The sequence below is a fragment of the Bactrocera oleae genome, chromosome 6, assembly GCF_042242935.1.
Source record: "Bactrocera oleae isolate idBacOlea1 chromosome 6, idBacOlea1, whole genome shotgun sequence".
Lineage (NCBI taxonomy): Eukaryota > Metazoa > Arthropoda > Insecta > Diptera > Tephritidae > Bactrocera > Bactrocera oleae.
The window spans coordinates 58140285-58165542 of NC_091540.1; the positions used below are offsets into that span (position 1 = coordinate 58140285).

Consider the following 25258-nt stretch of genomic DNA (forward strand, 5'->3'; position numbering starts at 1 on the left):
GAATCACTTTCAATTCGACAAATTATTGGAAATCAGTGTGAAAATTTCGTTAAAAAAATAGAAATATTCGTAAATTATTGCAAGTTGATTTAAATAATAATAAAAATAAATAAAAAATTATCAAAAAATGTTGTATGCATAGTATGCATAAGATTTCACAGTTAAAAATAAAAACGAAAACAAAACAAAAATTAATTACACAAATTTTCCATACATACATTTTATTTAGCCACTTTGCTTAAACGAAATAAAAGTCTATTTAATTAAGATAAATATGATATTCACATACTCTCATGCTAACATATACGTAAATTTCGTGTATTTTATGTTGTATGTTTGATATCAATTACATAACAGTAATCTAAAACCTAATACTAGATTTAAAAAAGAATTTCAAAATCTAGTATTAGTTTCTAAATATTTCTGTTTTAAAAACTAATACTAGTTTAAAAGTTTTAAAAAAGGTTCTAGATTTCTATTCTTTCTATTCTCAAAACTAAAACTAAATTATAAATATATATAATGTTAAAATTCTATTATCAATTTCTAGACTCACAATATAAAGTATTAGTTTTTAGATTTTCTGTTCTTCATATTTTCTGTAATCTTAGTTTTCATGAGCGTTAATTCACGGTTTTTTCATAATTTGAAGGGCATATATTTTCGAGGCTCAATGAAAGTGATTCAGTGTTTATAATTGATTGGTTTGGTTTTATTCGTTTTTTGTTTTTATTTTGAAGAAACAAAAGTTCCTTCAACTTAGACAACACAATCAAGGCAGTTTGTTATTCAATTGTTTACTTAGTTCGCAGCACTCGTTTTTCTTTTGCGCCTGATTAAGCCAACAGTATTTCTTGCTAATTACTTACTGCAAACTACTCTTTTCCAAATAGCGAAAATCATATGTTGTTTAAGTCACAAATTTACAATTAAGTTTCTGTTTAAGCTTTAATATATATGTATGTATGTACGATAATAATAATCGAAATTATTCGAAAAATGCTTGCAATGCATTTGCAAATAAATTATATATACAATACTGTAATAATTACTTAAAACACAAACCGAATGTAGTTAAATATAAATATTTACAAAAAATTAACTGCTTGTGTGAAAAAATGCGAAAAAAAACAACCATCATTACGCTGATAGCTCTTTTGGATATAAATTGCCATAGTATTGCACAAATTCAGCACATTGCTCCGCTGCAGTAAAAAAAAAATCAGATTATTTGCTTCAAAAAGTTAAAATTGTGATTTTACTCACATTTCAAAAAGTCCATTGTACCACGTTGCTGTAGATTACGCAATTGGAAGAATTTAAAAACACTATGAAAAATCAAGTCATCCTTAGACTTTTGCGCTGCTTCGAGAAATTTTCGCGCCGATATGGTATTGCGGTTCATCGAATTGCATGCCAATCGTAGAGCATCCACCACTTTACCTTGACCCAATAGCACCTCGATTATTATCTAATACATATACACAATATATATTATATATTTCTTAGGGTATAGCTACTGCATAGTATCAGTCACACATGTACTTACATCGTGGGCTTTGATCTCACTCAACATGTCGAGCGCAATTTGCGAAATAGCCCGATCAACATCGGAATGTGAAAGCAAAAAACACGCGATTGGCTTTGACTCAAACAATAGTGAGTATTTGACTAAACGCCGCAATGTATCAAAGCTCCGATTGCGTATAAGTTCACTTATAATCATCTTGCTAAGATCCTCTTGTGCAGCGATATTGTGTTTGTTCAAAGAGTATAAATAAAGAATTAATATCGTTTCGGTATTGAAGCGCTCACTTATAGGTTGGAAGACGTATTGGAACATGTCCTGCTGTTCGATGAGCACTTTTGGTGCCGGTGGCAGTTTTATAGTAGTTTTAACATTTGATGGTTGGGCAGTTTGCGTTTGGAGTTCTAATTGTACCCATGCGCTAAACAAGAAATGAATAAGAAAATTTTAATAATTACACCCATTACCAAATTTCACATTGATACTTACGCATAAACCTTATTGATCTTATTAAAAATAGTCTCCAGCACCGGCAGCAGTGTACCTTTGTACTGTTCGTCGACCATTTGGTGTACTATTTTTAAAAGTGCTTGTTTGCCATTTGTACGCTGTAGCAAGAACTCTGTGAGTCGTATGCGATCAGATATAAGCGTACAAAGTTGTTCTACATTAAGATTTAAATACCACATACAACCAAGCTTGGCATCAATTACAATATTCGGTTGGAATAGTACCCAATGCATAGAATCTGTAACCAATATCAATTATTAGAAGCATCAAAATACATATGTATGATATTATTGGGCACATTACACAATTCGCATTGCATTGTTTGTCCGTCCGGCGATAAACTTGGCAATTTCAACGCAAACGGACGAATTGATCGCCCTGGCGTAATGGGAGTGTGATATGTGACACCATTTGCTTGCTCCCCACTTAAAGCAATATCAAATAGAAGTGAGGTAGCCGATGCCTGATGGTGTACAACTATTAAGTTATCCACTGTATTGATTGCAAATCGTCCAACATGACCAAGTCTAAGTACATGACATTTGCGTGGTGCTAAGCCGGGCCCATTAAGTAGGTATACTTCGACTTCCATCATACCTTCCGGATTTGCTTGTAGGAGGAACACTGCCATTGTTCCATATACTTGCCCCAGCGTTACTTTACTCTCCTGTACTTCAGTATTAGTATTGTCCACTGTAAATGGTATGTACATTTGTAATAACAATTGAAACTTAAAATATGAATAATGCTTACTTTCCAGCTTTGGTAGCTTCGTTATAGACTTTTGTTTGATTAATATTGGTACCAAAGAATTGTTGTCCGTTGAACAAATCAAAGCAATATTAGATACAGTACACCAAGCAAACCATTTGATGCCAATATTCAAAGACTTTACAGCACGCAATTGACGCTTTTCTGGTATCACGGTGAAGATCTCTATGCTACTATTTGAAATTATTGCTACCTCGTACGTATGAACCCATACGAAACCATAAACTAGTGCTTTCATTTGATGAACAATACTTTCTTGTAGTAATGGCTGTTCTCCTTGAAAGCAAATGAATTCCACAGCATTTTCTCGACGTTGTACTGCCAATACTTTATTGTCTGGCGAAAATTTAATTGAACGAATAGTACCACGATCATTCATACAGAATGATATGACTGAATCCTCTGTTGGGCCCTTAACTATCACACCAGTTGCGCCTCCACTACGTACAGCAAAAATCTAAATAAAAAAATTTAATTAGTAATTTATCTTACATACTTGTTATAATTTAATACTTGGCAATTGGAGTCATCGAAAAATACATTTGTTAATTGGCTGGCTGCGTCGAATCGTATTGGACATTTGGATAGTTCTATATAATGGAGTGTTTCCATTTTATTAGTTTTATCCTTTTGGATTTTTATATTTTTAATCGAAAATCTTTGTATTTGAAACAGAGGATTTGCTAGATGAGCGATTACAATAATTTTATAATCAGCTGTAGGTAATTTGTTTATATACCATTTTTCAGAGATGCCAAACTGTATATATTGTTTTAATTTTTCGATTTCAAAAATTAATTATATAGTATTTTATTTTAATTGTTATTAAAACTTAAATTATATAATAATAATATTTTTTTTAAATATTCTAAAATAGTAAAAAATTGGATTCTATAATGTGTTTTTGGGAAATCAAAAAAATTTTGAATTTTGCACATTTCCACTTACGTTTTTCTTGCTGAAATGTCTATTTTACCAACACTGTATTTACAACTGTCATATACTGAGTGCTTTTAAGATATTCCTGGGAAGGATAGGGCAACTCGTAAATCCCATAGACACTCATAAGTTTTTGCAAAATTGTTTAGATACAAATTAATCCTGCACCAGCTTAAGTTGCGCTAAATATCTTCAAAATGGTAATCGGGTACGTATTAGAAAAGCAACCATTTCAGATGTCAAATTTACGTAATGGATTTTTTACCTTTTATGTCCGTCACAATGATCTGGACATCTATAGCTTTCTTGTTCGAGCCGGCATTGTCGTAGGTGCTGCATATTACTCGAAGAAACTGGGAGTATGGGATAGCCCGGAACAATCGGAAAAGCTGTATAATGAAATAAAAGAAAGTATTCGCCCTCACGCTAAAGAGCTGGAAAAGAAATTACCCTTTGAAGTTCCAGCGTTACCAGAAACTGGTGAAGCACGTTTCTTGGCTAAGCATTATTATAACGAAGGAGTTAAAAGCACATTCCACTTTATTGAAATGTTGCCATGTTACACGGGTCAGTTGTTGCACAAAGCGAAAGTGGAATTCGAAAAATTCGCTACTCCCCCATCCCCTACTACTGAGAAGTAAAAACTTTTTTTAAATAAAATATTCGATGTTACAAATTCTATTTATAAAAGCTAATGCAAGCTAAATAAAATGGCGAACAAACGAATTAACACTTAATTTAATCAAATATTAAGACATGAGTCAACAACATGTGAGTAATGAAATCCCGCCAGCAAACGGTTCTTGGTTTCCAGAAAATTATCAGGATTTTGGTGATCTATCCAATCTTAGATCTATAAGCTACATGCGAATAATGCACAAAAATCTAATTGAAAATGTTGGACTTTTGTTTTACCGCTGAAAAATTTACGAGCTTATCAGAAAAACTCACGAACTAATATAATATTCGCTCATTACCATACTTGCTTTAAGGTGCTAAAGATGATTCTTTGAATTATCGGGGAATCTTCTCATAAAATGCTTTAATAATTAAACATATAAGAACTCACAGCGCAAATGGAGGAATATACAACTCGCTACAATAAATATGCAGCGAATTAACAACATAGCTTGCTTATCGAGCATCGCAATATTTCGGCGGATAATAAACGATTTTATTTTATGTTTACAAAATACTAATTTTATTGTGTAACTGTTTAAGGTTTAATTTTCAGTTTCCAAATTGCATTTTTGCCACTTCTCAAATGATAAATTGCGTTCGTTTTTTTTAATACACACAGATGATGCTCTTAAGTTACTTAGCATTCGATATACAATTTTCATAATTTTATAAAATAAAAGTCGTGCAATTTTGTTTTTTAACTTTACTCTCTTTTTAAAGGTGCAACCTTATATGTACGTTCTGTATGTAGTTATCATTAACTGCTTATATTTAGTTACGACTATCATTGTTCAAAAAGGTCCTTTGCATATCGATAAGTTCGTTCTTGTTGATAATAAGTTTAATATGTTATTTTTTTCAGTTAAAATAGAAATTAACTGCAGTGCAAAATCTTATCGATGATTTCAATTGTTGCTCCTGCATCGACAAGAATACACACGCACACTTATTCATAAAACATCCGCTCCCATAAAATATATATATAGCGGAGGTTGATAGAAAATGGCTGTGTTTGTTACTTTTGCTCCATTTTAGTTAACACCTTATTGCTTCTAATATATTGTTGTTTCTGCTGCTGCTGATTTCGCTGACTTCATCTCTGTTAGGCTGTATTTCTATTGTTTAAAAGGCAGTAACGGTAGCCACACTTCAGGCCTTAGTTTCCACTGCCGGAGTGGTTTCGACCTTCGATGCCGCGGCAGCCGCATCCGCACCAACTGCGGCGGCACTACCCTTCTTCTTAGCACCACCTTTACCCTTCTTACTGGGTTGCAAAGGTGTGGCGACAAGTTCCTAAAAAAAACAAAACAAAAACAACAAGGCTCAGTTAAATTTAGTTCCCAATTAATAATTTTTTTTTTAACTTACTTTCAGTTCCGGCTGAGCTATGCTATGCTCACTGACATACAACTCCTCCGTAAATGGAATACCAGTAACCAAATTGACACCATTGGGCATAAGCAACACAGTATGCTTGAATTGCGCAACATATTCAGCTGAAATACAAAAACATAAATAAGCTTAAAAAATCTGTACAAATTAAAGCATACCTTGTACTATAATAAATTAAGAAAATAATTATAGCAATCAAGTTCTTGCAAACTTTGTATATAAGAATTTTGAATAAATTATTGCAGTAATAAAGTTTGCTTAAAGCACGCAATAAGTGCTCTAAGAAAATTTATAACTGTATTTTATCTTGCAAGGTGTCTGGCCGTGAGACGAAATTAAATTTCATTTACGGAATTAATCCTTGCAGAAGATATCACTCGACTGCTGCGGCAAAAACTCACCTGGTTTTTCGTATAGAACTTGGAAAGGCTCAATCATCTTGTGCGATACGCATTCAACAACACCCATGCGCGCTTTTGTTTCTTCATCAAAGTGTCTGATATTGAAAGGCATATTTCCGTATTTTGTTTTAACCTGAAATTGGGCGAAGTATTTTATAAGAAATATTGAATACGCAGCAAAATTTTACAATTAACGATTACAATACACATATTTCGATTTACTACACAACTTTCTTGTTTCTTACCTCCTGCAGGAGCCCACGTGATGCCTTTAGCTTCAGCATATAATTTTCATCTGTTTTCTTATATATTGAGACCTTTGTATCCTTCTCGCGACCCTTTAATAGATAATTTTTTTTTTGTTTAATACTTTCTTAAAACAAAAACTAAATAGTTGTTGTGTAGATGTCCTCAGATCTCATAATCTTACAATCTCCGAGCATCCGTCTAACGATGCAGAACAAGTGTGCCAATTCGAATGAGCAAAACAGCTTATGAATTGGAAAATAATCAAAAGAGAGTTCAATCGATTACTTTCACATGAACTTTACCGACTGACTTCAAACTCTCAAGCGCTAGTTTTTAATCATTGGATATGTAAAACGTGAGATGTGTTATGAATATTTGTCAAACTTACAATGCCTTCGCCGGTGCTCACTATTACATCGATGGCGTAAACTTCATGTGTCTCGAAAGTGCATTTCTCGTGTTCCTTGCGCTGACTTTCATTCGGGTTTTGTATAATAGTCTTTTCGCCATCAATTTTAAATTGTTTTAACTCATGGCTAAGCATACCTTCAATAGGTTTGCATTTGTATGATTCGCTGACTTGTTGCACGGCGTCGGTTATCGTATAATTCTGTGTAGAAATGATTTTTTTCCTTTAACAATGCTTAATATTTGAAAAATATTACAATAATTGTAAAAATACTTATAGTCTAAAAAGCAAATATTATCTTTATATTATTTATTATATTTATTATCATAAAGCATATACATATATTATTGCATTGTTACAAATGTTAGCAGTGATAAAAAGAGAAGTGGCAGTTATAGCACAAAATTCTCTTGGTATAACTGTAAATATTTTTTTATGCAAGTGTTGAGACGACCTCTTTCATTGAACATCTAAGAGACAATCCATTTGCTTGCAAAGTGTTAATTAATAAAAACGCATATTGATATGCATATATTTGTACTGCAATATGTTACAAGAAGCAATTCGTGTTGGCAGTCGAAAAAAGAGACGTTCCAGTGTCGCAAACTTCTCATGGTGGACTGTAAATATTTATTTATGCAAGTGTTGAGATGAACTCTTCCATTGAACATCCAAGAGTTAATCCGTTTGCTTGCAATTTGATTTATTTATGTATTTCCAAAGATTAATTGTAATCATGTTTAACGATAATTAGGGAGAAATGCATGGTAGGGGCATTGCACCATTGTGGCTCGACAAATTTACTTTTGCAAACAAAGTGTCTGATTCTGCTACAAAAGCAGAACTAAATTCATGATTTGTTTGCATAGTATAAAAACTTACTTCCTAGGCAGGGATAAAATAAAAATTTACCAAACTACTTTATACAAGATTAAACTATGTAACACTCACGCTATTTCCAGATTTCAATAAACGTAGTGCCGCCTGTACTGCCCAATAAGCTGCTAAAACAACATCAGCTTGGCGTCCAGACACTGTTTTCTCCTTCGAGGCACCAATAACCACTGTATGTGCTGCTACGGCAATAAAACCATCAATATGTGCCCCAAGATCACTATAAGAATATAAAATTGGAAGATTAGTTACTCTTAAGTTTTCAATATTTCGGCATATTTGTATTATCTAAAATACCTCTTATAAAAATATCATATTAACATATAGTTTACTATTGTATTTCTTTTTTCTAACATCGCACGTACATTTTAACAACATCTCCTTCCTTAAGTATGTAATCGGCATCATTTTTGGATGGAGAGAAGTGGCATACGCAGTTATTAACGGACAAACATGTTGGGAATGCAATGCCCTTTTTCAAGTCCTTTTCTTTTTTGTATACCTTAAAAGAAATAAATAATATATTTATATATGCGGTTGTAATTGTACCAATATTTCTTATATATAGTTTGTTCTCAGATCTCATAATCTTGCAATCTTTGAGCATCAATATCACTCAACCCAAAAATGCGCCAAGCCAGTTACGAAATTTCGATAACCAGAAGTAGTAATTCAAATGAACTACTGCAATTTTCAATTCAAGTGACATATACAGCTCTCAAGCGCTGTTTTTAATCATCGAACAGTAAATATTGAAAAAAATATATATTATGATATAATTTAACTGCTAAAATCTTACCTTGCTGGTTTCATCGGTAATAAGACTGTCTCCCTTAGTGCAGATGTCACGAACAGATGCTTCGGCCACACAGAGATCAATAACAGCTTTAAGTGTTTCTACAAGTACCAAAAAATAATTCAGTGTTTTAAGCAAAAACAACAAAAAAAAAAAAAAAAAAAATTGCGCAAAATTCTACTCTAGATGTGCCTTAATAGACAACTTAAAACGTGTGCTCTTTACGAATGTTTTGAAAACAAATGCGTGGCATTTTTACTATTTAACCGATTGCGCTATTTCTAGTTGGCATTTCAATATAAGCAAACTAAATGAATAGTCATTTAAAATAGAACAATTTGTTAAAAATGAAAAAAATATTGTTTTCTAATTTAATAATTAATTTACCATCAAATCTATATTGTTCACAATTTTTAGAGGTTATGTTCATTGATAATGCATTACGCGCCGCGTGGCTTGCTTACATACTTTATTGTACATGGCAGCGATTTAGTTTTATACTTATAATATATCTTTAGTTTATAATTATATTGTTAATTAAAAAATGGAAAAGCTGAATATATTCATACTTGTATTATATATTTTGCTCCATACACATATTTCTCATAAATGTATACTCACTGTTGACTATTTCACCGGCCAATTTGTATTTGGTTACCACCAAATCTTCAGCGATGGTTTTCTCTGGAACCTCTTTCTCAACTTCGGCCATTTTACTCGTTCAATGCGGATGGACAATGAAATCTAACTTTTTAGTCCCTTAATGGAAAACCAGGATTAAAACTTTAATTTCCAGTTGGGAAAGCTACGCACGTCGTTATTAAAACAAATTCCAATTCACGCGTTAGAATTTGGTTTTTGTAGATTTATTACCAAAACTCAAAAGTCCCAAAATACTTTTGTTAGAAAATGCGACCCGATCACAAAAGTTTTACTTCACACGTTGCTCTTTTCGCGACGGTGGAATTGTATAAAAAGAAATCAAACGATGTGAACACGAAGCATCGATAGTTGTTGCATGATTGCCATTTCGCATATACATCGTCCAAATAAACAAATTTCGCTAGCTTCGCTTTGCTATTATCAATAGCTAAAAATGAGTACTAAGGTTTTTCTGAACTACCAATTTCACATAGAATTTCTTCACAAACCCCTTTCAAATGTGTTAAACCATGCTCTATATAAACAACAATCTGAATAAAATCCATGGTATATTAATAGTTTTTCGTAGATTTACAACCAGATTCCTGGTAGAGAAAACAGTGAACATTTTACTCTAAATAATACTTACTGTTATTAAGACGTTATATTTACAGAAAACTAATAAATTTGGGGAAATTTTTCATCGAAACTTTAAGAAAGAATTGTTTGTTAGTATTTACTAGACACTCTGTCTTTGCAATCAGCTGTTTATTTACTCATGCTAATCAGCTGTTAAATTAACCAATAGTAAATATTTGAATGGATTGTATAAAATCTTGTGACAAACATGTAATAAATTAGATATAGAAGTGTCTTAACTTTACTTCCTGATTAACGCAAACAACCGGAACAAGCGCGATGTTTGCCCATTTACCATACAGACGGCCATTAGTGTTGTTAACCGAAAGATGTCTCCTTAACGTAAGCCCAAGCACAAAGAAGTTACCTCAACTAAGCAGGCAACGACTGACGCAATTCCAGTCTCGTGAATTCTATCAAAAACGTAGTGAATGTTCTACTGATGCAACCAGACCTCGAAATATTTGGAATAAAATTTTCGGAAAATATTTGTTATCAACAAATATTCTGAGTTCGGGTGTTTTAATGGTAATTGGAGATTTGGTTGCACAAGAGATTGAGTATCGTCGTCATCGCAACGAGTTGGATGAGTTCGATATCAAGCAAGAACGCTATGACACAAAGCGCATCTTTCGCATGTTTGTGGTGGGATGTTTGCAAGGGCCACTGCACCATTATGTTTACAAGTGGATGGATTATGCGATGCCAGTGCCTAACGTACGGAACACACTTTGGAAAATATTAATTGACCAAATATTTATGTCACCAGCCTGCATTTTAATATTTTTTTATTCCGCTTGCTATCTCGAGCAGAGATCTGTGCAAGACACAAATAAGGAGCTGTGTGATAAATTCCCAATTATATATTTAATGGATTGGACTATGTGGCCGGCAGCACAATATATAAATTTTAGATATTTGGACACCAAATATCGGGTTATGTTCGTAAACGTTTGCACAGCAGTTTACAATATATTTCTTTCGTATATGAAGCATGACTATTGAAAATTTGGCTGTAATCCCTTAATATATGTACGTGTGATATCGTACCTAACAGAAAACTTTGATTTTAAATAAACAATTGAGAAAATCGTAACAGGCTATACCAGAAATAAAGTGCTGGTAGAAATGCCATTGTTCTTATACAACAAAAACGCCATATCAAATAAACGGTTATTCCCCCAACACGAATGCGCGGTATGGAATATCTTTATCACGATCAGGATTAATGATATGCATAACTATAAAACAATGTAGATTTAATTTAATTTTTAGAAATAAAAATATTTATTTAAAATAAAATATAGCTATTCGTAGATATTTAAAAAAACTGTGTTGTGTTTTATTTATATGTATAGTTTATAAATAGTATTTTTAACTTATACATATGTACTTATGTATAAAAAAGTATTTAGCGAAAAATACACATATTTACGCAAATTATTAAAATCCTACGTCATCTGTGACTGAAACACCGAACATGTTTCGTGCTAACTGCATATGTTCCTGTTGAATAAAATTGGCCATTAATGTTGTAAGCACCTCATTTGCTCTTAAAATCTGCTGCTTTATGACAATTCGGAAATCTTCACGCGCCCCTTTGTCAGCACCACGTGTACCAACGCGACAAACACTTGTACCGGTTTGCGCAGGTGATAAGTCAAAAGAGAAGTCTTCATTATGTGCGTGCCAAATATGCAAGAACTCTTCGACAAAATCGATTGTTACTATGTACGTAGTAAATAAGCGATAAGCGAAAGCTCTTCGCGAAGTTATTAGTGTAAATATTTGCTCAGCCATTAGCGTCTCACGCGGATATTCAAGCTGTAATAATACCAACAAGTCACCCAGTATTTGATCAGGACAGTTTGGTTCGTAAAGTTTTCGCTTTAAAAAAAAAAACGAAGTTTAATATATGATATTTTTTGTATATTTCTGTTCAAAACTCACACTGAGTGTATTGATGATGGCTTTCGTACAGTACTGTATTAAAGCTTTCTGTGTTAACGGTATAAATATCATATGGCGGGGCACCTTTAACGTTAAATGTTCCAGAATATGTCCTTGTGTTGGTGGCAATTCGTCAATAATTTTGACTATGCATTCGAAACCTTGAAGCTGTTTAAATAAATGCCTTTATGAGTTTATATACTTGTATTAAATGTTACATATAGGACTAAACTAATTACCGTCAAATTCCCTTGCAATAAGTTTAAACTTAATATTTGCAAATTCTGTACCAAACTACTAGTCACTATCATCTCAGACATCAATTTCTTTGCCTCTTCTTGGTGGCCGAAATATATCGCCAAATCGAAGAGAAATCGCGATATCCACGCAGCCAAAGGTAAGGTGAGTAGTAATTTGCTGAAATCACGTTGAAATTGCTCCGTATTTAAAAGTTGCCAACATTGTGCCGCATGAACAAATGCTTTCGATATATCTTTGCTTGTTGGTGTAGTTAGTGAGATCTGTGGAGGTTCCATACTTTGTACATCTGGTGCTTCCATTTTCCAGTCAACTGAAATTTATTGAGAAAATGTACATATGTCAGTTTATATAAGTATACAACAATTTAATAATTTTACCTGTGAAACCTTCCACCAAAACGTGATTAATGCCAGCATCTTCTGATTGTGTATAACAATTTTTGATATAACAATGTAGTGAATATATAAATAAAGTTGTAGCATAAAAAAGCACTTGCGTACTGCCAGCTGGACTAATTGACACAATTTCTATAAGTTTATCCCAATAAACATTTTGTCCCCAAGTTTTATTGAATGGTAAAAATGTTTCCCAACGCAAAATTTTACCACACAACATCAAAACTTGAAATATCTTTTTCCATATTTCAGTATTATCACACTTATTCTCATCATCAATTATCTGACGTATATAATATTCTAATGAAATTGTGAATAACCTGCAAACGAGTACAGGAGGGAGCTCTGGTGTTTTATGGTAAATCAGTGGTAATGCCTCTTCTACAAGCATTTCCTGGTATTTTTGAGGATTTTGTTTCATGCCATCCGCTATCATCTCTAGTAATCTTGGCTACAATATAAATAATATTCAGTTTTTATTATTCAAAGTATGTCACTTTTGAACTTACTGAATGTGTGATTGCAGCTTGTGGGAACCGTTTTAGTATGAGTAGTAATAGTTTGCATTGGTGTATACTGTTTTCAGCATTATTAACTGTAAGCAATAATATTTTATGCTGCACGTCATATGATACATGTTGGAACATTTTCACATAGAACTCTTGTGCTGGAGTAATTTCATTTTCTGGTGCTCGAAGAGCATTGGTCAGTTCATTTACTTCATTCCACAGTTCCGCGTTTTGGTTTTGAAAGTTTAACGCACTACAAATTATTCTATTAAATTTTGCTTATTACTATTATTCGGTATTTGTACTTACATATTGCTAAAACATTTAGCAGCTTCTTCAAAGTTTTTTGATTCTTTCTCTAGTTTATATGCTTCAAACTGAAATTAGGAATACTTTTATAATTTTATATGTATATTACTATTGCTTTGCGCTTACCAATATTTCAAAGCTTGTTGGGTGCAATGTCTTTGCTGTTATCAACCAGGCCTTGGCTGACGCAGAATCAGTGCTCCTGAGCTTTTGTGCCTGTGACACCAAATAACTTTCTTCAGAAGTAATTGTCTCCATTACTTAATTATAAAAAAATGTGCATATAAGTCGGAGTTTGTAAAGTAATCTATCTTTTCACAAAACCGGCAACCGGGTAGACTCGATTTAACAACAAATTACTTTGTTTAAAAAATCTGATGTTGGAACCGTTTACTCCCTATTCTTTATCTAATTTATAACGAGATATCGCTTGTTGGAAACAAAAAATGAACGATTAAATTTGGAAATATTACAATATAATACAACTTAGTTACTGTACTGTAAACATTTCATTCGAGAATGAACTCAAACTATTAATGGATATAAAAAAGTAAACTTAATGTTGCTCATAAAAATTACCAAAACAACCTGAAGTTGGTTGTGCTCACACCTGAAAGTGCCCAGCAAGTAACTTGAAGCGAAACTCCTATAAAAACGTTTATAGGATTAGCACGGAAACATTAAACATTATCCTTTCGTAAGAAAGGTATGAACGATCACACGTACACAAGAGACAAGCAACAAAACACAGAAAACAAAGGGTATGCCACAATGAACGCTTTGCTTTCAGTGTTTCTCTCTAATAAAAATGACTGTTGCTTGGCAAACAAGAATGATAGAATTCTTGCTAAAAAAGTTGCCCAACATATTGCTTAGTTTCGTATCGAAAACTTTTTTGTGAACGTATTCATACAAAAGCGTGCAACGAACTTTTCTGTCAAAGCAAATGTCTGATGCAAAGCGAACCAAAAGTCCTATGTGAATTGGCCATAAGAAACTTATGGAAACCTTAACAGATATTTCTGGTAGAGCTCTTGGGTAATTAATCAGTTATTTAACTGAAAGTTGGATTGCAGGGTACCAAGTCACGATTACTAAAAATCCTATACTTGCATACAAATTAACATGGAAAGTAAATATATCCACATTGCAAAAGGTTTAATACATGATCAAGAAAGGTATAGTTTGAGGCAGTTTTGTTAACTCAAAAGCGTAAGTATTGCAAAGTATTTATATGAATAAAATTCCAGCTTTCTAATGTGTTTGAATGCAGTAACAGTTCACATTGTTTGTTGTGTTGCCATGTTGAATTTATTTTAGCGAAAAAATTTAGATAAAATTCAACTTTTATGTCTGTTTAATTTTCTATTTCTGAACGCTGGCTGCATAAACTGCGTAAACTAAGGAAAGCGTACACATTTGCTTGTGCGAGTTTCACCTTTATATCGGATTCAATAAATTATCGATAAATATAAAATATCATAAAAGTCGATTTTTCTTAATTTCATCATAACTGCTTGTCCAAAATGTGTAAACAATCATTTCAAAAATCATATTATTTAAAATTTTAAAGTTTGTCATCAATATGAATGCAAATGGATTCGAACAATGGGTAAACTTTATCACAATGCATACTTTCAGAAGAAAAAATTAAAAAATCTAATATGAATTGTTTAGGGGGGCTATATGGATGCAAAAATCACAAAGCTCGAGGAACAATTTTCCGCATCTAGCAATCCCTACCGAAAATCTAATTTATTTTCTGGAATATCCATTTTTGTCAACGGTCTAACTAATCCTTCAGCTGACGAGTTAAAACGAATCATGATGGTCCATGGAGGCATCTACCATCATTATGAACGTTCCCATACCACTTACATCATAGCATCTAATTTGCCAGATGTAAAAGTTCGTAATATGAATACCAGTAAAATTATAAGCCCACAATGGGTGGTCGACTCGGTAAAAGAAATGCGTGTTTTGGACTATACCCGTTATTTATTGTATACAAATCAAAAGGTATCGCAGCCAAGCTTAGTCTTTAAGAATGTTAAAAAGAGTGTTCGGGAGAATAATCAATCAATAAAAGAAAATTACAATGCCGCACATAGTAAAGAAGTTGTAGTTCAGCACGAAACCAGTGCATTGACAGATACTGATAAAATCAACAATAAAGATTTGGCGCGTACTGCTGTTGATCCGAAATTTCTTTCAGAATTTTATAATAATTCAAGATTACATCATATCGCAACACTTGGTGCTGGTTTTAAGCAGTACGTATCCGATTTGCGTGATCGACATGGTACAAACGGTTTTCCAGCACGAAAAGAACTGAAGAAAAAACTAAATGTTAGTGTAAATATAAAGACTAGAACATCTGCGAAATATGTCATGCATATCGATATGGATTGCTTCTTTGTGTCTGTTGGTCTGCGGAAACATCCCGAATTAAAGGGTCAACCAGTTGCTGTCACACATTCGAAAGGTTCAAATTTTTTAATTTTGTTTGTAGTTTTCATTCTATAAATTTGGTTTTAGTAACTAAAAAAATGGTATTGCAAACTTTTTAATTAAATAATTAACATGTTTTTGCAGGCGGAGCGAGCGCAAATGAGGTTCCCGTTCACCCAGGCGCTGACCGCAAAACTGAAATGGAATTGTTTGCAAAGCGTTTTGAGCAACATTTACACAACAATATTTTATCTGAGAAAGTACGTGGAGGTTTCGAAGCTAAAATGTCACTTTCGGAAATTGCTTCATGTAGCTACGAGGCCCGCGCCAAAGGTATACGCAATGGCATGTTTGTCGGACAAGCTTTGAATTTATGTCCTGAATTAAAGACCATACCTTATGATTTCGAAGGCTACCGTGAAGTAGCTTATACCTTATATGATACTATAGCTCAGTATACGTTAAATATTGAAGCTGTTAGTTGCGATGAAATGTTTGTTGATCTAACAGATATATTAGAAGAGATGCAGGTGGAACCAATGGAATTTGTGCGTGCTGTGCGCGAAGAAATGCGAGCAAAAACTGGGTGTCCATGCTCCGCAGGTGTAGGTGGAAATAAGTGAGTGATCAAAGTACTAGCATAGTCTGCCAATAAGAATTTTAATGAAATTGGTATTTTTTTGTAGGTTGCAAGCGCGCATGGCAACAAAACAGGCCAAGCCAGATGGTCAGTACTTATTGCTGCCAGAAGTTGCTGAAGAGTATATGGCAGACATAAAAATCGAAGAGTTACCCGGTGTGGGAAGTAGCACAGCTTATACTCTGAAAAATAATAATTTAGTAACTTGCGGAGATCTTCAAAAGATTTCGTTATTGACATTACAAATGCATGTTGGCAAAAAATTTGGTGAGACGCTTCATCAGTTCTGCCATGGTATCGATAATCGTCCGCTTACTTATGGGCAAGTAGGAAATATATACATATATTAATTAAATTAAGTAAAAAATATTAGTACACATTTTTTTAATCTCAGATACGTAAATCGGTTTCTGCAGAAGTGAATTATGGTATACGTTTCAAAGAATTCAGTGAATTGGAAACATTTTTGCGACAATTATGCACTGAAGTGCACACTCGCCTTACCGACATAAAACGACGCACGAAATGTGTTACACTAAAGGTAATGGTACGCGCTAAAGATGCACCCCTTGAGGCAGCTAAATTTATGGGTCACGGCGTATGTGATCACATAACAAAATCAGTTTCACTCTCAGATTATACAAGCGACGTAGAAGTGATCACGCGCACAATTATTGCTACTATGAAGGCACTGACGATACCGCCAAATGAATTGCGTGGCATTGGCATTCAACTCTCTAAACTAAATGATCCTAACGAAAGCAAGGCACGAAAGGAGAATGCAATAATGAATATGTTTAGCAAGGTGGCGGAAAAGAAAAAAGGTGAAATGCTGTTTTTTTTTTTATTGCGGTAAGACCGATTTACTTGAATTTAAAACTCTTCCTCAGACAAAATCAGTGAACCGTTCGATAATAATATTGACACTAGTATCACAAGAGATAATGCTGCTACCATAAATGCTAATATGCCGATAATATATAAGGCAGCATCAAATGAACACAAATCCGAACAAAACAACAAAGATCTTGGAAAACGCACTCGAGGTAAGATTGCTAGTGGCGTCTCGGAGAAAAAATCGAAAAATACGCCTGATATAATGGACTTAATGCAAAAAGCCAAATCAAAGCAACCGGTCGTATCGTCGAGTAACACTCCGAGTATTAACAATGCCATACCGAAAGATATCGATCCAGATGTATTTGCGGCTCTACCAGTCGACATACGTAATGAAATTTTACAAGCCCACAGTGGAAGTGTACAACAACCAATGAAAACCGTTACGTCAACTCAACCACTAACTAATTCGAATTTAAGCATTCTAAACGAAAGTGATTTCCAACCATCAACGTCCAAAGCAGCCGAACTAAAAAAACAACGTAAACAGCTGCAGAAATTACAAAAGCAACAAGACCATCAAGTTAACGCATATAATTTCACAAAAACGCCGCATATTGATCCGGAATTTTTGGCGGCGTTGCCAAAAGAGTTACGTATGGAAGTGGAGAAGGAATATGCGCAGCTACCTGCAAATTGTGAGCCACCTGACTTCGTGAGAAAACCTAGCAGCAAGTCACCAGAAAATTCTGATGAACAGCGGCACAAAATACAAATATCTACCGACAATATTTTCATGCAAGTGAACTGTAAAGAAATAATTTTAGCTTGGTTAAAGAGCGCCGACGAACCAGAAGCATATGATGTTGATTTGATTGCCAAACATGCTGAAGAAATGGTCAGTACTGATGAAATTGATACACTATACACGCCGCTAATATATCTCTGCAAGTACGTTTCAACAGTTTATAGTTTACTAAGATGTTTATACTTATTTTGTTATTTCATTTTGAAGGTTAATAAATATCCAGAAGAGTAGTGGTACAACTAGTGATTGTGTGTGGCACAAAGCCTACCTGGGCATAATAAAGGTAGTACAGAAGCGAATGGCAGAAGCTTATAACGGCCGTAGTCTGTTTTTGGGCGTAAAGTTGGAATGTGATAAATGTAAAAATTCGTTAATAAAGTGATAAGAACTTCTCTACTTGTTGCTATATAACGGAATGTTAAGTATAAAGCACTTCACTACAACTTACTAAAATGGCAATCAATTAGCAACAGTAAATTGAACGAGTTTGCTCAAATTTTATGTTACCAAGGGAATCGCGGCTACGTTGTCATAGAAGGAATCGTGTTGTTGAAGTGTTTTGGGGAATCTACTTTATCACGAACACAAGTACTTGAGTGTCACAAAGCTGATAATGTAATTGTAGTATATCCATCGCGTTCATATTTTACGTTTGTCACTTTTAACATGTTGCATTCCAAAAAATCTCATTCATCTTCATATTATCCCTCAACCTTGTACTTATTTATTTATTTATTTTTTTTTTTTAATATTTTCCATTTTATAATGTGATATATTTATCGTTTGACTGTATATTTGTAGTTTATTATTTAGAAAAACACTGAATTGAATTCATAAAAAGCATTTTCTCATTTTTTTGTTTTAATAAAAAATCATAGTAAGAAAAAAATTTATAATCATAAAAGTTGGATTTTTTGTTGTTTGTAATAGTTGGTTTTGTAGTTAAATTTGAAATGCTTTCATTAATAGTATGTTTTTTTTTGTAGTGTAACAGCATACATAAGCAATGATATAGTACGTTAGTGCGCAGCATTGAAATCGTATTTGAAATTAATTTTCTTTTCCACATGCTTCTTTTAAACTGTTGATTTTTTAATTGTCTCTAATTACCGTCCATATATTTGGGAAGATTTAGGATATTTTTAGGCATATAATAGAACGTTTTGTCATAAAAAAAATTTGGATTTTTATTAATTATTTTACAATTTTCGTGGCCATGGAAGTATATATATTTATATGCGAAGATTGTGTGGTTACTTCGGCACTTCTATAATGAGACATTGATCGTAAATCGAGCTGTATATATAGTGGAATTGTTGTCGACGTTGTTGTGCAGTGTACAAATTCTATGAATGTCTTGTTGTTATTTGCACAACTACATCGATTATATTTGTTGTACATGTGTCGTAATTTACATGTAAATTCTGAGATTTTTTATTATATGTAATTACTTCATATAGTTATTGAACCTCTGCTCGCATTTTATTTTTGATTTTACTCCACTCGAGAGCATGTTCTGAATCAATACTCGTCTTTTCATTGTATCTTTTTTTTTTTTATTTTTTTGTTTTGTATTCTTACTATACCTCAGTTTAATTTCATTTCCATTATATTCATGTATGTATGTATGTAGCTATGAATGTTGTTGTTGTTTTTGTAGGGCGGGTATGTGGCAGACAAACATTAAAAACGCTATCGCGCACGTCCGTTTTAGCGGCTAAATTCAGGCGCATCATCCTGAGTGATGTCACCATATTTCCAGATAACCAAATGTGCAGCCAAGGCAGCTTGTTGAGCGGCTCTATACTGCTCCACCAAATCCTTGAGTTTACGTTCGCGACGCTTCTCGGCTAATACATAACCATCCGCTACCAACTGTTTACCAATGTCGACATTGGTGGCCGGATCATGCACCGTTGCTAATGCCGGCCCGGTGGCAGGTTTTAGTTCGACATTCAACTTAACAGTACGATTGAGCACATCCTCGGCAAAGATACGTAAGGCTTCCTCCTTATCTTCATTGTCGGAGGGAAGTTGTACCAAAGCCAGTGCATACTCGGTTGCGTACGGCCTGTCGCTGGTGAATCCGGCTGGTAGAGCGGCCAAACGGTTTGTAGGCACAGTCTGAAAATAGTAGAAATTCGTTAGTTATTGTATTCAATATAAGTAATTTCGTAGTGAGATTGTTGCGTGATAACCGAGCTTGACTGTACACATAATCTAATCCCCTAACATCTACCGTTGGCGCATCAACCGTTTCACTATCTGTGGCGTCAAGGCGTTACATAACAAAAATATATTGTTTCTACACCATCAACCATGTCCAGCAATCCGATTGAATGACGCTACAGTCAATTTGACGATAGGGTTTATGCTCGCGACAAGCAATGATTAGGCAATGTACAATGCCTATAAGGCTTACTCGATTTTCTCGCTATTTGCTCTAGCAAGCTTATGACTCATGCGTTACACTTTGAAACGGTAACGGATCTAAGGAGCGTGCATCAGAAATAAAGTTTATATAAAATCGTCTAAATTATCTACTTTTTATATGCTTACCTCCTTGTTGCCGTAGTCGATGTAAAGCACGGTAGCGTTGTTGCCTTGCACACGTTCGATCTTGGCGCGGTACCACTGATTGTCGGCGGAAAATTGCGCTGCGCACACATCACCACGTTTGGGGGTGTAGGCACCCACGATTGGTGGATTGGATTGGAAATCAGCGTGCAATTTGGCCATCATCGCCTCCAATTTGGCACCATTTTCCACGGCTTGCGCAAAGAACGTCAAATCGGCAGTAATCTCAGTTACAATAACATCTTCATAATGAACTTTACGTTCCACGGGTACTTTCTCGTCCTTCTCTTCCTCTACGACGACGGGTTTCTCCTCAATAACTTGCTCAACATAATTGGCCCAGATATTCTTCTTGGCCGCCTTGGCACGATCTTCGGCATTCTTAAGCTGACGGTAATATTCAGACTTTTCTGCACTGAAGTGCACCTCAGCAAGACCTTCCTCAACCAATGCAACCGACAAGTTCACATTATTGTCCGTCCAAAGCCAGCCGATAACGGAAGAGCCGGCTTTATCGGTGGTGTCAATATGCACTGATACATCACGTTGTAGAACGCGATCACGTGTGAATGCTAAAGCCTCCTCACCATAAGGTTCGCCATCTTGAGCTGGGACATGTGGGGAGCTTAGAGCAGGACGTGAAGAACGCGGACAAGAAATGCCAGCCAACAGGAATGTTACCAGACAACTATCTTTCGGCACATACAAACGCAGACGTGAACCACTAGCGACGAATTCAACAATAGCTTCGGTACGTAAGGCACGTTGCCAAGAAGGAAGATACTGTACTTTGATACGGGAATGATCAACTGTCAAATCATTGATACGCAATGGCACATTATCTTTTTTGCCAAACATGCCCTTTTGACCCTTGATAGCTTGACTTTCGGCAGCTAAAAGCTGATCGTACACTGAAGAGCGTTGATCATCATCTTGACGATGACGTACGCAGGTTGCTAAACCCTTTGCAACCATAGCTTCAGCAACATTTTGTCCGCCAATGTTCACGGTATAACAATATTTCTCTGGGAAATTATCACGTGCCGGCGAAATGTAGTCCAAGTTACATTGCACTTTTTTATTGATTAATTTCTTACGCAAAAATTCGCGAGCTTCGAACATGAATGGAATCTCATAAAGCGGACGGTAGTTCTTACCGCGTAGAGGTACACCAACCTCACCATCAGCGCCGACAACGGAACGTTGGTCACGTGGTGGGCGTATCGAAGAAAAAAATACTTTCTTCACTTGTCCGTTTGACAGGCGTACACTAACGGCATCTCCGTTGAATACTTCTACTACTGTGCCGGTGAAATCTTTTTCCTTAGCATTAACAGTGGGCGCCTTTGATTGATATTCCTTCCACAAACGCAGACGGTTTTCCTTAGCAGTTCGCTCGGCAGCACGCAACTTCTCGGCTCCTATTTAAAACAAGATTATATATGTTTTACGTACACACATAATAAATTTGTATTTATAGATAAAATCGTAATAATAATTTTACACATGTATAAATAATAAAACGTTATTCATACATGCGAGTTCAAATTGGAATGTCGACGGGGTGAAATGATCTTATTGCTTATAAATTTTAAAGCATCAAAATCTTGGAGTCCGTCTTTAATTTAGCATCACAATGTGTTAAACAAGAGCAGTTCAATGATATTACAAATAGTGCTTTAGTAACACAAAATGATGCGTATGCGAAAAGCGCCTCTATCTATAACCCTCATTTAAAATAAAAGTATGCAATCAAAACTTACCGCTCTTCATTACGGCCATCGACCAGTCAACACATTTTGCCAAACCTTCGCGCAGCAATGATTCGGCAATGTTGCCCTTGGGGAACAGAATCGTACCAATGAAATTTGAGTTGTTTACAGACTCGAGACGAATTTCTACTTCGCGTTGTAGCAATCGGGATTCTACGTAGAAACGGGCTTCATCGGCAAAAGGAATTTTTACGCTTAAATCTGGTTTGCCATCGGCATCAAGCTTCACACCTGGACAACGGATTCCCGAAATCATCAATGTTATATATTGGAAATCTGGCAGAAGGAAGGCACGAACCGTCGAACCATCTCGAACATGTTCGATAATCGCTTTGACTGGTTTACCACCATAGTATTCAACAATATGGGCAGGATTCTCCTGGGTCCATTTAATATGGCGCACTTTTTCAACAGGTGGCACATGCGACCATTTACCGCGATTCGCACTTTTAGCTTGATCTTCTAATTCGATAAGTCTTTGCAATTCGCTGGAAGGTCTTCCCTCTCGACGTACAGTTACGTAACCCTCACGCACCATTGTTTCAACAACATTTTCGCCGGATTCCGCATCCTTGCCCAGCCATACGAAACCATATTCTCTATTAGAATTGGCAGGTTTTTCAAATGAGAACAAAACTTCTTCACCAATAAGTTTCTTTCTTAGAAATTCACGTGAATCCCAGGCCCATGGTTCATCCTTAGTCTCATCACCTCCGGCACCTGGACGACGAGCTAACTTGGGCGCAAGAACGTAAGAGAATGTAATTTGTTTTTCCGGTGGTGGTGCACCTTTTAATGCACGAATAACCACAGTGTCTCCCGAAAGAACCTGTTGAGAGTAAAAATTATTTTATAAGTTCTACACATATAGGAAGAACATTGATTACAAATTGTAGTTATATTGAAACTTAAATTCTTCCTCACTCTTATGTTGTAATTTTATTAGACATGTGTTTTAAGATGAAATGAGTGAAGTTTGCTGCAAAAAAAAACAGCTAAGATATTTTCGGCGCCATCTATATTTCAATACGACACTGACGATCGACAGAGGTGTTTTTTAACTGATCAAGGAACCACGACACAACAAAAAAAAAAAAAGTTCTGTTGACTTTCTTGCATCGTACATTTTTCCCTTAATTTCATAAAATTTAAAAATGATATATAATAATTTGTGTTTACGTAGCACAAAAACGAAATATTTGATCCGATAGTTGCGTAAATATTTAATACTTGTGCGTGAAACTCGGCACATCAAGTAAAATACAAATACGCAAATTCACATTTATAATTTTATTAAAGCAATGTAATATGCATTTTGGTTAAGGAGCAACTACACCCTTTAGATTGCATAAATATCAAGTTGGTCCTTTCAAAAATTATTCTAATTGTAGACAGGCCTCCGCTGACCTTATCTAGCGACCCACAAAAGGGTTGGAAGTGGGAATGTTTTGGGTTGAACCAAAGTCATAGATATTCGAAATTATACAAAATTTGTAATTGTTAAGACGATTTCTTCAATTATTATTAGTTTTTACTCTTTGCATCTGGCATCCGAGTATTTATAGAAAAAAGTAAAAATCTATGTAATTGAAGCATATACATTCATGTGTTTAATCAAAATAAATAAATAGCTATTAGTTCTGTAGTATATATTATTATAAAATAATACTAATGCCGAATAATCCACTCGAGTAAGAAGTAAAATAAATTTGTAAACTGTAGAAACCTCAACAAAATACAATCTCTAAATACTGATATTAAAAAAATGTATATAGAAACGGGTTGTGAAATAGCTAATATGTTAACTACTGAAACATCAAAACACCACAATTAGTTTGGGTTCAACTACATAAAAATAAAAGTAATGCGTGTGAAAAGTCCTATAATCAACGAGATATGTATGTGCTAGCAGCATTTTTATTGAAATTGAGGTTATAAACGAATTATAAATTCTGAAAGCTGTGAGCAGGCAAACATCAAAATTTGCTGCTGCGCCGATAATGTTAGAGACAGCGACGCTTGCTGACGCTGCCAATGATATACTTGTTTAGGTAAATACAAGAGAAAAATAATTCAACTATTCAACCGGCAAATTAAGTATTGTGTGCATATGTATAATAATTAACTATACACGACTGTTTCTAAAGCCTTTGACGCAGAGTCCTTTGCTGAAGTCATTCAGTATATACGCGTACACATATTAAAATACCAACAGTCTCTTCCAAAATCTGCCAAGTTGGCACCTCCATTAAACTTTCATTTCATGTACTGCTGTTTGTGCTGCTCACTCACTTTTTAATGTCTATATACATATCGCATTCTCACGTACTTAAAAGCAGCTCTGTCGGCGTATTCGTTTGTCGTCAGCACGCTGCCTCAATTTCATTCACTTTTTTCTTACCGTCCCTTAAATGAAAATCTTCAAACACCAATATCTTTCAAATTTAATTCAAATTCCCCTGCCTTTCATATATTAAGAAAAAAAATTACGATTTTGAAATTATTTCTACTGACCTGTTTCACAATACCACGCCGTTTTGGTGCCGACGACGCGGAATCACCATCCTTATTTGTCGCCGTGGCTGGACTTGTCAATGCGGGTCCACTCATTTTCTTTAATTTTCAATTACTTTTTATAGCGGGTGTTTTAGCACTGATAATTTATAGCGAATGCGCTATTTATTGAACTTTTTTCTTGCTTTCTGCAATTAAAATATAATTGAAAACGCGGAAAAAATTATTCCTCTGCTTGAACTCGATGTCCACCTATCTGCTTCTGCTTCTGCTTCGTCCGTTCCACGTTTGCACGAGTACGAACACACCACCGCCCGTGAAATTTCGCTTCGGTTTGACAGAAGGTGCAACGAATACGAACAAACGTCAAATATTGAAGAGGTG

At 34.7% G+C, this 25258-nt stretch overlaps 7 protein-coding genes across 9 annotated transcripts; 3 read left to right on the forward strand and 4 right to left on the reverse strand.

The window, feature by feature from the left end:
* Positions 1 to 654: 654 nt before the first annotated feature.
* On the reverse strand, positions 655 to 3522 carry Bulli (regulator of MON1-CCZ1 complex protein bulli). The gene is made up of 7 exons (XM_014234447.3): positions 3323 to 3522; positions 2792 to 3266; positions 2342 to 2731; positions 2018 to 2276; positions 1550 to 1949; positions 1267 to 1471; positions 655 to 1205 (listed from the first exon to the last, which is right to left on the reverse strand). The coding sequence occupies exons 1-7, from the start codon at positions 3419 to 3421 to the stop codon at positions 1141 to 1143; spliced, it is 1893 nt and encodes a 630-aa protein (XP_014089922.2). The 5' UTR covers positions 3422 to 3522; the 3' UTR covers positions 655 to 1140.
* Positions 3523 to 3783: 261 nt separating this feature from the next.
* Positions 3784 to 4474, forward strand: LOC106617350 (MICOS complex subunit MIC13 homolog QIL1). Its single transcript, XM_014234465.3, has 2 exons — positions 3784 to 3956; positions 4050 to 4474. The coding sequence occupies exons 1-2, from the start codon at positions 3946 to 3948 to the stop codon at positions 4387 to 4389; spliced, it is 351 nt and encodes a 116-aa protein (XP_014089940.2). The 5' UTR covers positions 3784 to 3945; the 3' UTR covers positions 4390 to 4474.
* A 408-nt stretch (positions 4475 to 4882) lies between these two features.
* On the reverse strand, positions 4883 to 9548 carry LOC106617348 (proliferation-associated protein 2G4). Its single transcript, XM_070111853.1, has 9 exons — positions 9192 to 9548; positions 8574 to 8671; positions 8140 to 8276; positions 7832 to 7994; positions 6860 to 7081; positions 6468 to 6560; positions 6223 to 6355; positions 5798 to 5925; positions 4883 to 5722 (listed from the first exon to the last, which is right to left on the reverse strand). The coding sequence occupies exons 1-9, from the start codon at positions 9280 to 9282 to the stop codon at positions 5579 to 5581; spliced, it is 1209 nt and encodes a 402-aa protein (XP_069967954.1). The 5' UTR covers positions 9283 to 9548; the 3' UTR covers positions 4883 to 5578.
* Positions 9549 to 9976: 428 nt separating this feature from the next.
* LOC106617349 (mpv17-like protein 2) lies at positions 9977 to 11181 on the forward strand. Its single transcript, XM_014234464.3, has one exon. The coding sequence runs from the start codon at positions 10131 to 10133 to the stop codon at positions 10854 to 10856; it is 726 nt and encodes a 241-aa protein (XP_014089939.2). The 5' UTR covers positions 9977 to 10130; the 3' UTR covers positions 10857 to 11181.
* Positions 11162 to 14009, reverse strand: IntS10 (integrator complex subunit 10). Of its 2 annotated transcripts, XM_036359539.2 has the most exons (8): positions 13855 to 14009; positions 13402 to 13535; positions 13276 to 13343; positions 12967 to 13219; positions 12440 to 12908; positions 12041 to 12372; positions 11802 to 11969; positions 11162 to 11738 (listed from the first exon to the last, which is right to left on the reverse strand). In XM_036359539.2, the coding sequence occupies exons 2-8, from the start codon at positions 13531 to 13533 to the stop codon at positions 11295 to 11297; spliced, it is 1866 nt and encodes a 621-aa protein (XP_036215432.1). In that variant the 5' UTR covers positions 13534 to 13535; positions 13855 to 14009; the 3' UTR covers positions 11162 to 11294. The 2 variants fall into 2 exon arrangements, with proteins under 2 accessions (XP_036215432.1, XP_014089919.1); XM_014234444.3 differs by lacking the exon at positions 13855 to 14009 and having other exon boundaries at positions 13402 to 13822.
* Positions 14010 to 14760: 751 nt separating this feature from the next.
* Rev1 (Rev1 DNA directed polymerase) lies at positions 14761 to 18407 on the forward strand. 2 transcript variants are annotated; one of them, XM_036359512.2, is made up of 8 exons: positions 14761 to 14887; positions 14953 to 15237; positions 15295 to 15760; positions 15871 to 16345; positions 16413 to 16692; positions 16761 to 17190; positions 17257 to 18154; positions 18219 to 18407. In XM_036359512.2, exons 1-8 carry the CDS (start codon positions 14861 to 14863, stop codon positions 18391 to 18393), a joined length of 3036 nt encoding a protein of 1011 aa, XP_036215405.2. In that variant the 5' UTR covers positions 14761 to 14860; the 3' UTR covers positions 18394 to 18407. The 2 variants fall into 2 exon arrangements, with proteins under 2 accessions (XP_036215405.2, XP_014089930.2); XM_014234455.3 differs by having other exon boundaries at positions 14953 to 15760.
* Positions 18408 to 18940: 533 nt separating this feature from the next.
* Tudor-SN (Staphylococcal nuclease domain-containing protein 1) lies at positions 18941 to 25214 on the reverse strand. Its single transcript, XM_070111852.1, has 4 exons — positions 24875 to 25214; positions 22352 to 23189; positions 20571 to 22009; positions 18941 to 20135 (listed from the first exon to the last, which is right to left on the reverse strand). Exons 1-4 carry the CDS (start codon positions 24968 to 24970, stop codon positions 19722 to 19724), a joined length of 2787 nt encoding a protein of 928 aa, XP_069967953.1. The 5' UTR covers positions 24971 to 25214; the 3' UTR covers positions 18941 to 19721.
* Positions 25215 to 25258: the final 44 nt, after the last annotated feature.

Excerpts from the sequence above, each read along its gene's own strand:
- Bulli (XM_014234447.3), bottom strand. The coding sequence starts at position 3,421 with ATGGAAACACTCCATTATATAGAACTATCCAAATGTCCAATACGATTC. Across the intron at positions 3,267-3,322 it reads TCGATGACTCCAATTGCCAA|ATTTTTGCTGTACGTAGTGG; the intron begins GTATTAAATTAT and ends TTTTTTATTTAG. Across the intron at positions 2,732-2,791 it reads GAAGCTACCAAAGCTGGAAA|TGGACAATACTAATACTGAA; the intron begins GTAAGCATTATT and ends TACCATTTACAG.
- LOC106617348 (XM_070111853.1), bottom strand. The coding sequence starts at position 9,282 with ATGGCCGAAGTTGAGAAAGAGGTTCCAGAGAAAACCATCGCTGAAGAT. Across the intron at positions 8,672-9,191 it reads GGCCGGTGAAATAGTCAACA|AAACACTTAAAGCTGTTATT; the intron begins GTGAGTATACAT and ends TGGTACTTGTAG. Across the intron at positions 7,082-7,831 it reads TATTGAAATCTGGAAATAGC|AATTATACGATAACCGACGC; the intron begins GTGAGTGTTACA and ends ATTTCTACACAG.
- LOC106617349 (XM_014234464.3), top strand. The coding sequence starts at position 10,131 with ATGTTTGCCCATTTACCATACAGACGGCCATTAGTGTTGTTAACCGAA.
- IntS10 (XM_036359539.2), bottom strand. The coding sequence starts at position 13,533 with ATGGAGACAATTACTTCTGAAGAAAGTTATTTGGTGTCACAGGCACAA. Across the intron at positions 12,909-12,966 it reads AAGCTGCAATCACACATTCA|CCAAGATTACTAGAGATGAT; the intron begins GTAAGTTCAAAA and ends TTTATATTGTAG. Across the intron at positions 12,373-12,439 it reads TTTGGTGGAAGGTTTCACAG|TTGACTGGAAAATGGAAGCA; the intron begins GTAAAATTATTA and ends AATAAATTTCAG.
- Rev1 (XM_014234455.3), top strand. The coding sequence starts at position 14,861 with ATGAATGCAAATGGATTCGAACAATGG. Across the intron at positions 16,693-16,760 it reads GTCCGCTTACTTATGGGCAA|ATACGTAAATCGGTTTCTGC; the intron begins GTAGGAAATATA and ends TTTTAATCTCAG. Across the intron at positions 18,155-18,218 it reads CCGCTAATATATCTCTGCAA|GTTAATAAATATCCAGAAGA; the intron begins GTACGTTTCAAC and ends TTCATTTTGAAG.
- Tudor-SN (XM_070111852.1), bottom strand. The coding sequence starts at position 24,970 with ATGAGTGGACCCGCATTGACAAGTCCAGCCACGGCGACAAATAAGGAT. Across the intron at positions 23,190-24,874 it reads GGCGTGGTATTGTGAAACAG|GTTCTTTCGGGAGACACTGT; the intron begins GTCAGTAGAAAT and ends TACTCTCAACAG. Across the intron at positions 22,010-22,351 it reads GATGGCCGTAATGAAGAGCG|GAGCCGAGAAGTTGCGTGCT; the intron begins GTAAGTTTTGAT and ends TGTTTTAAATAG.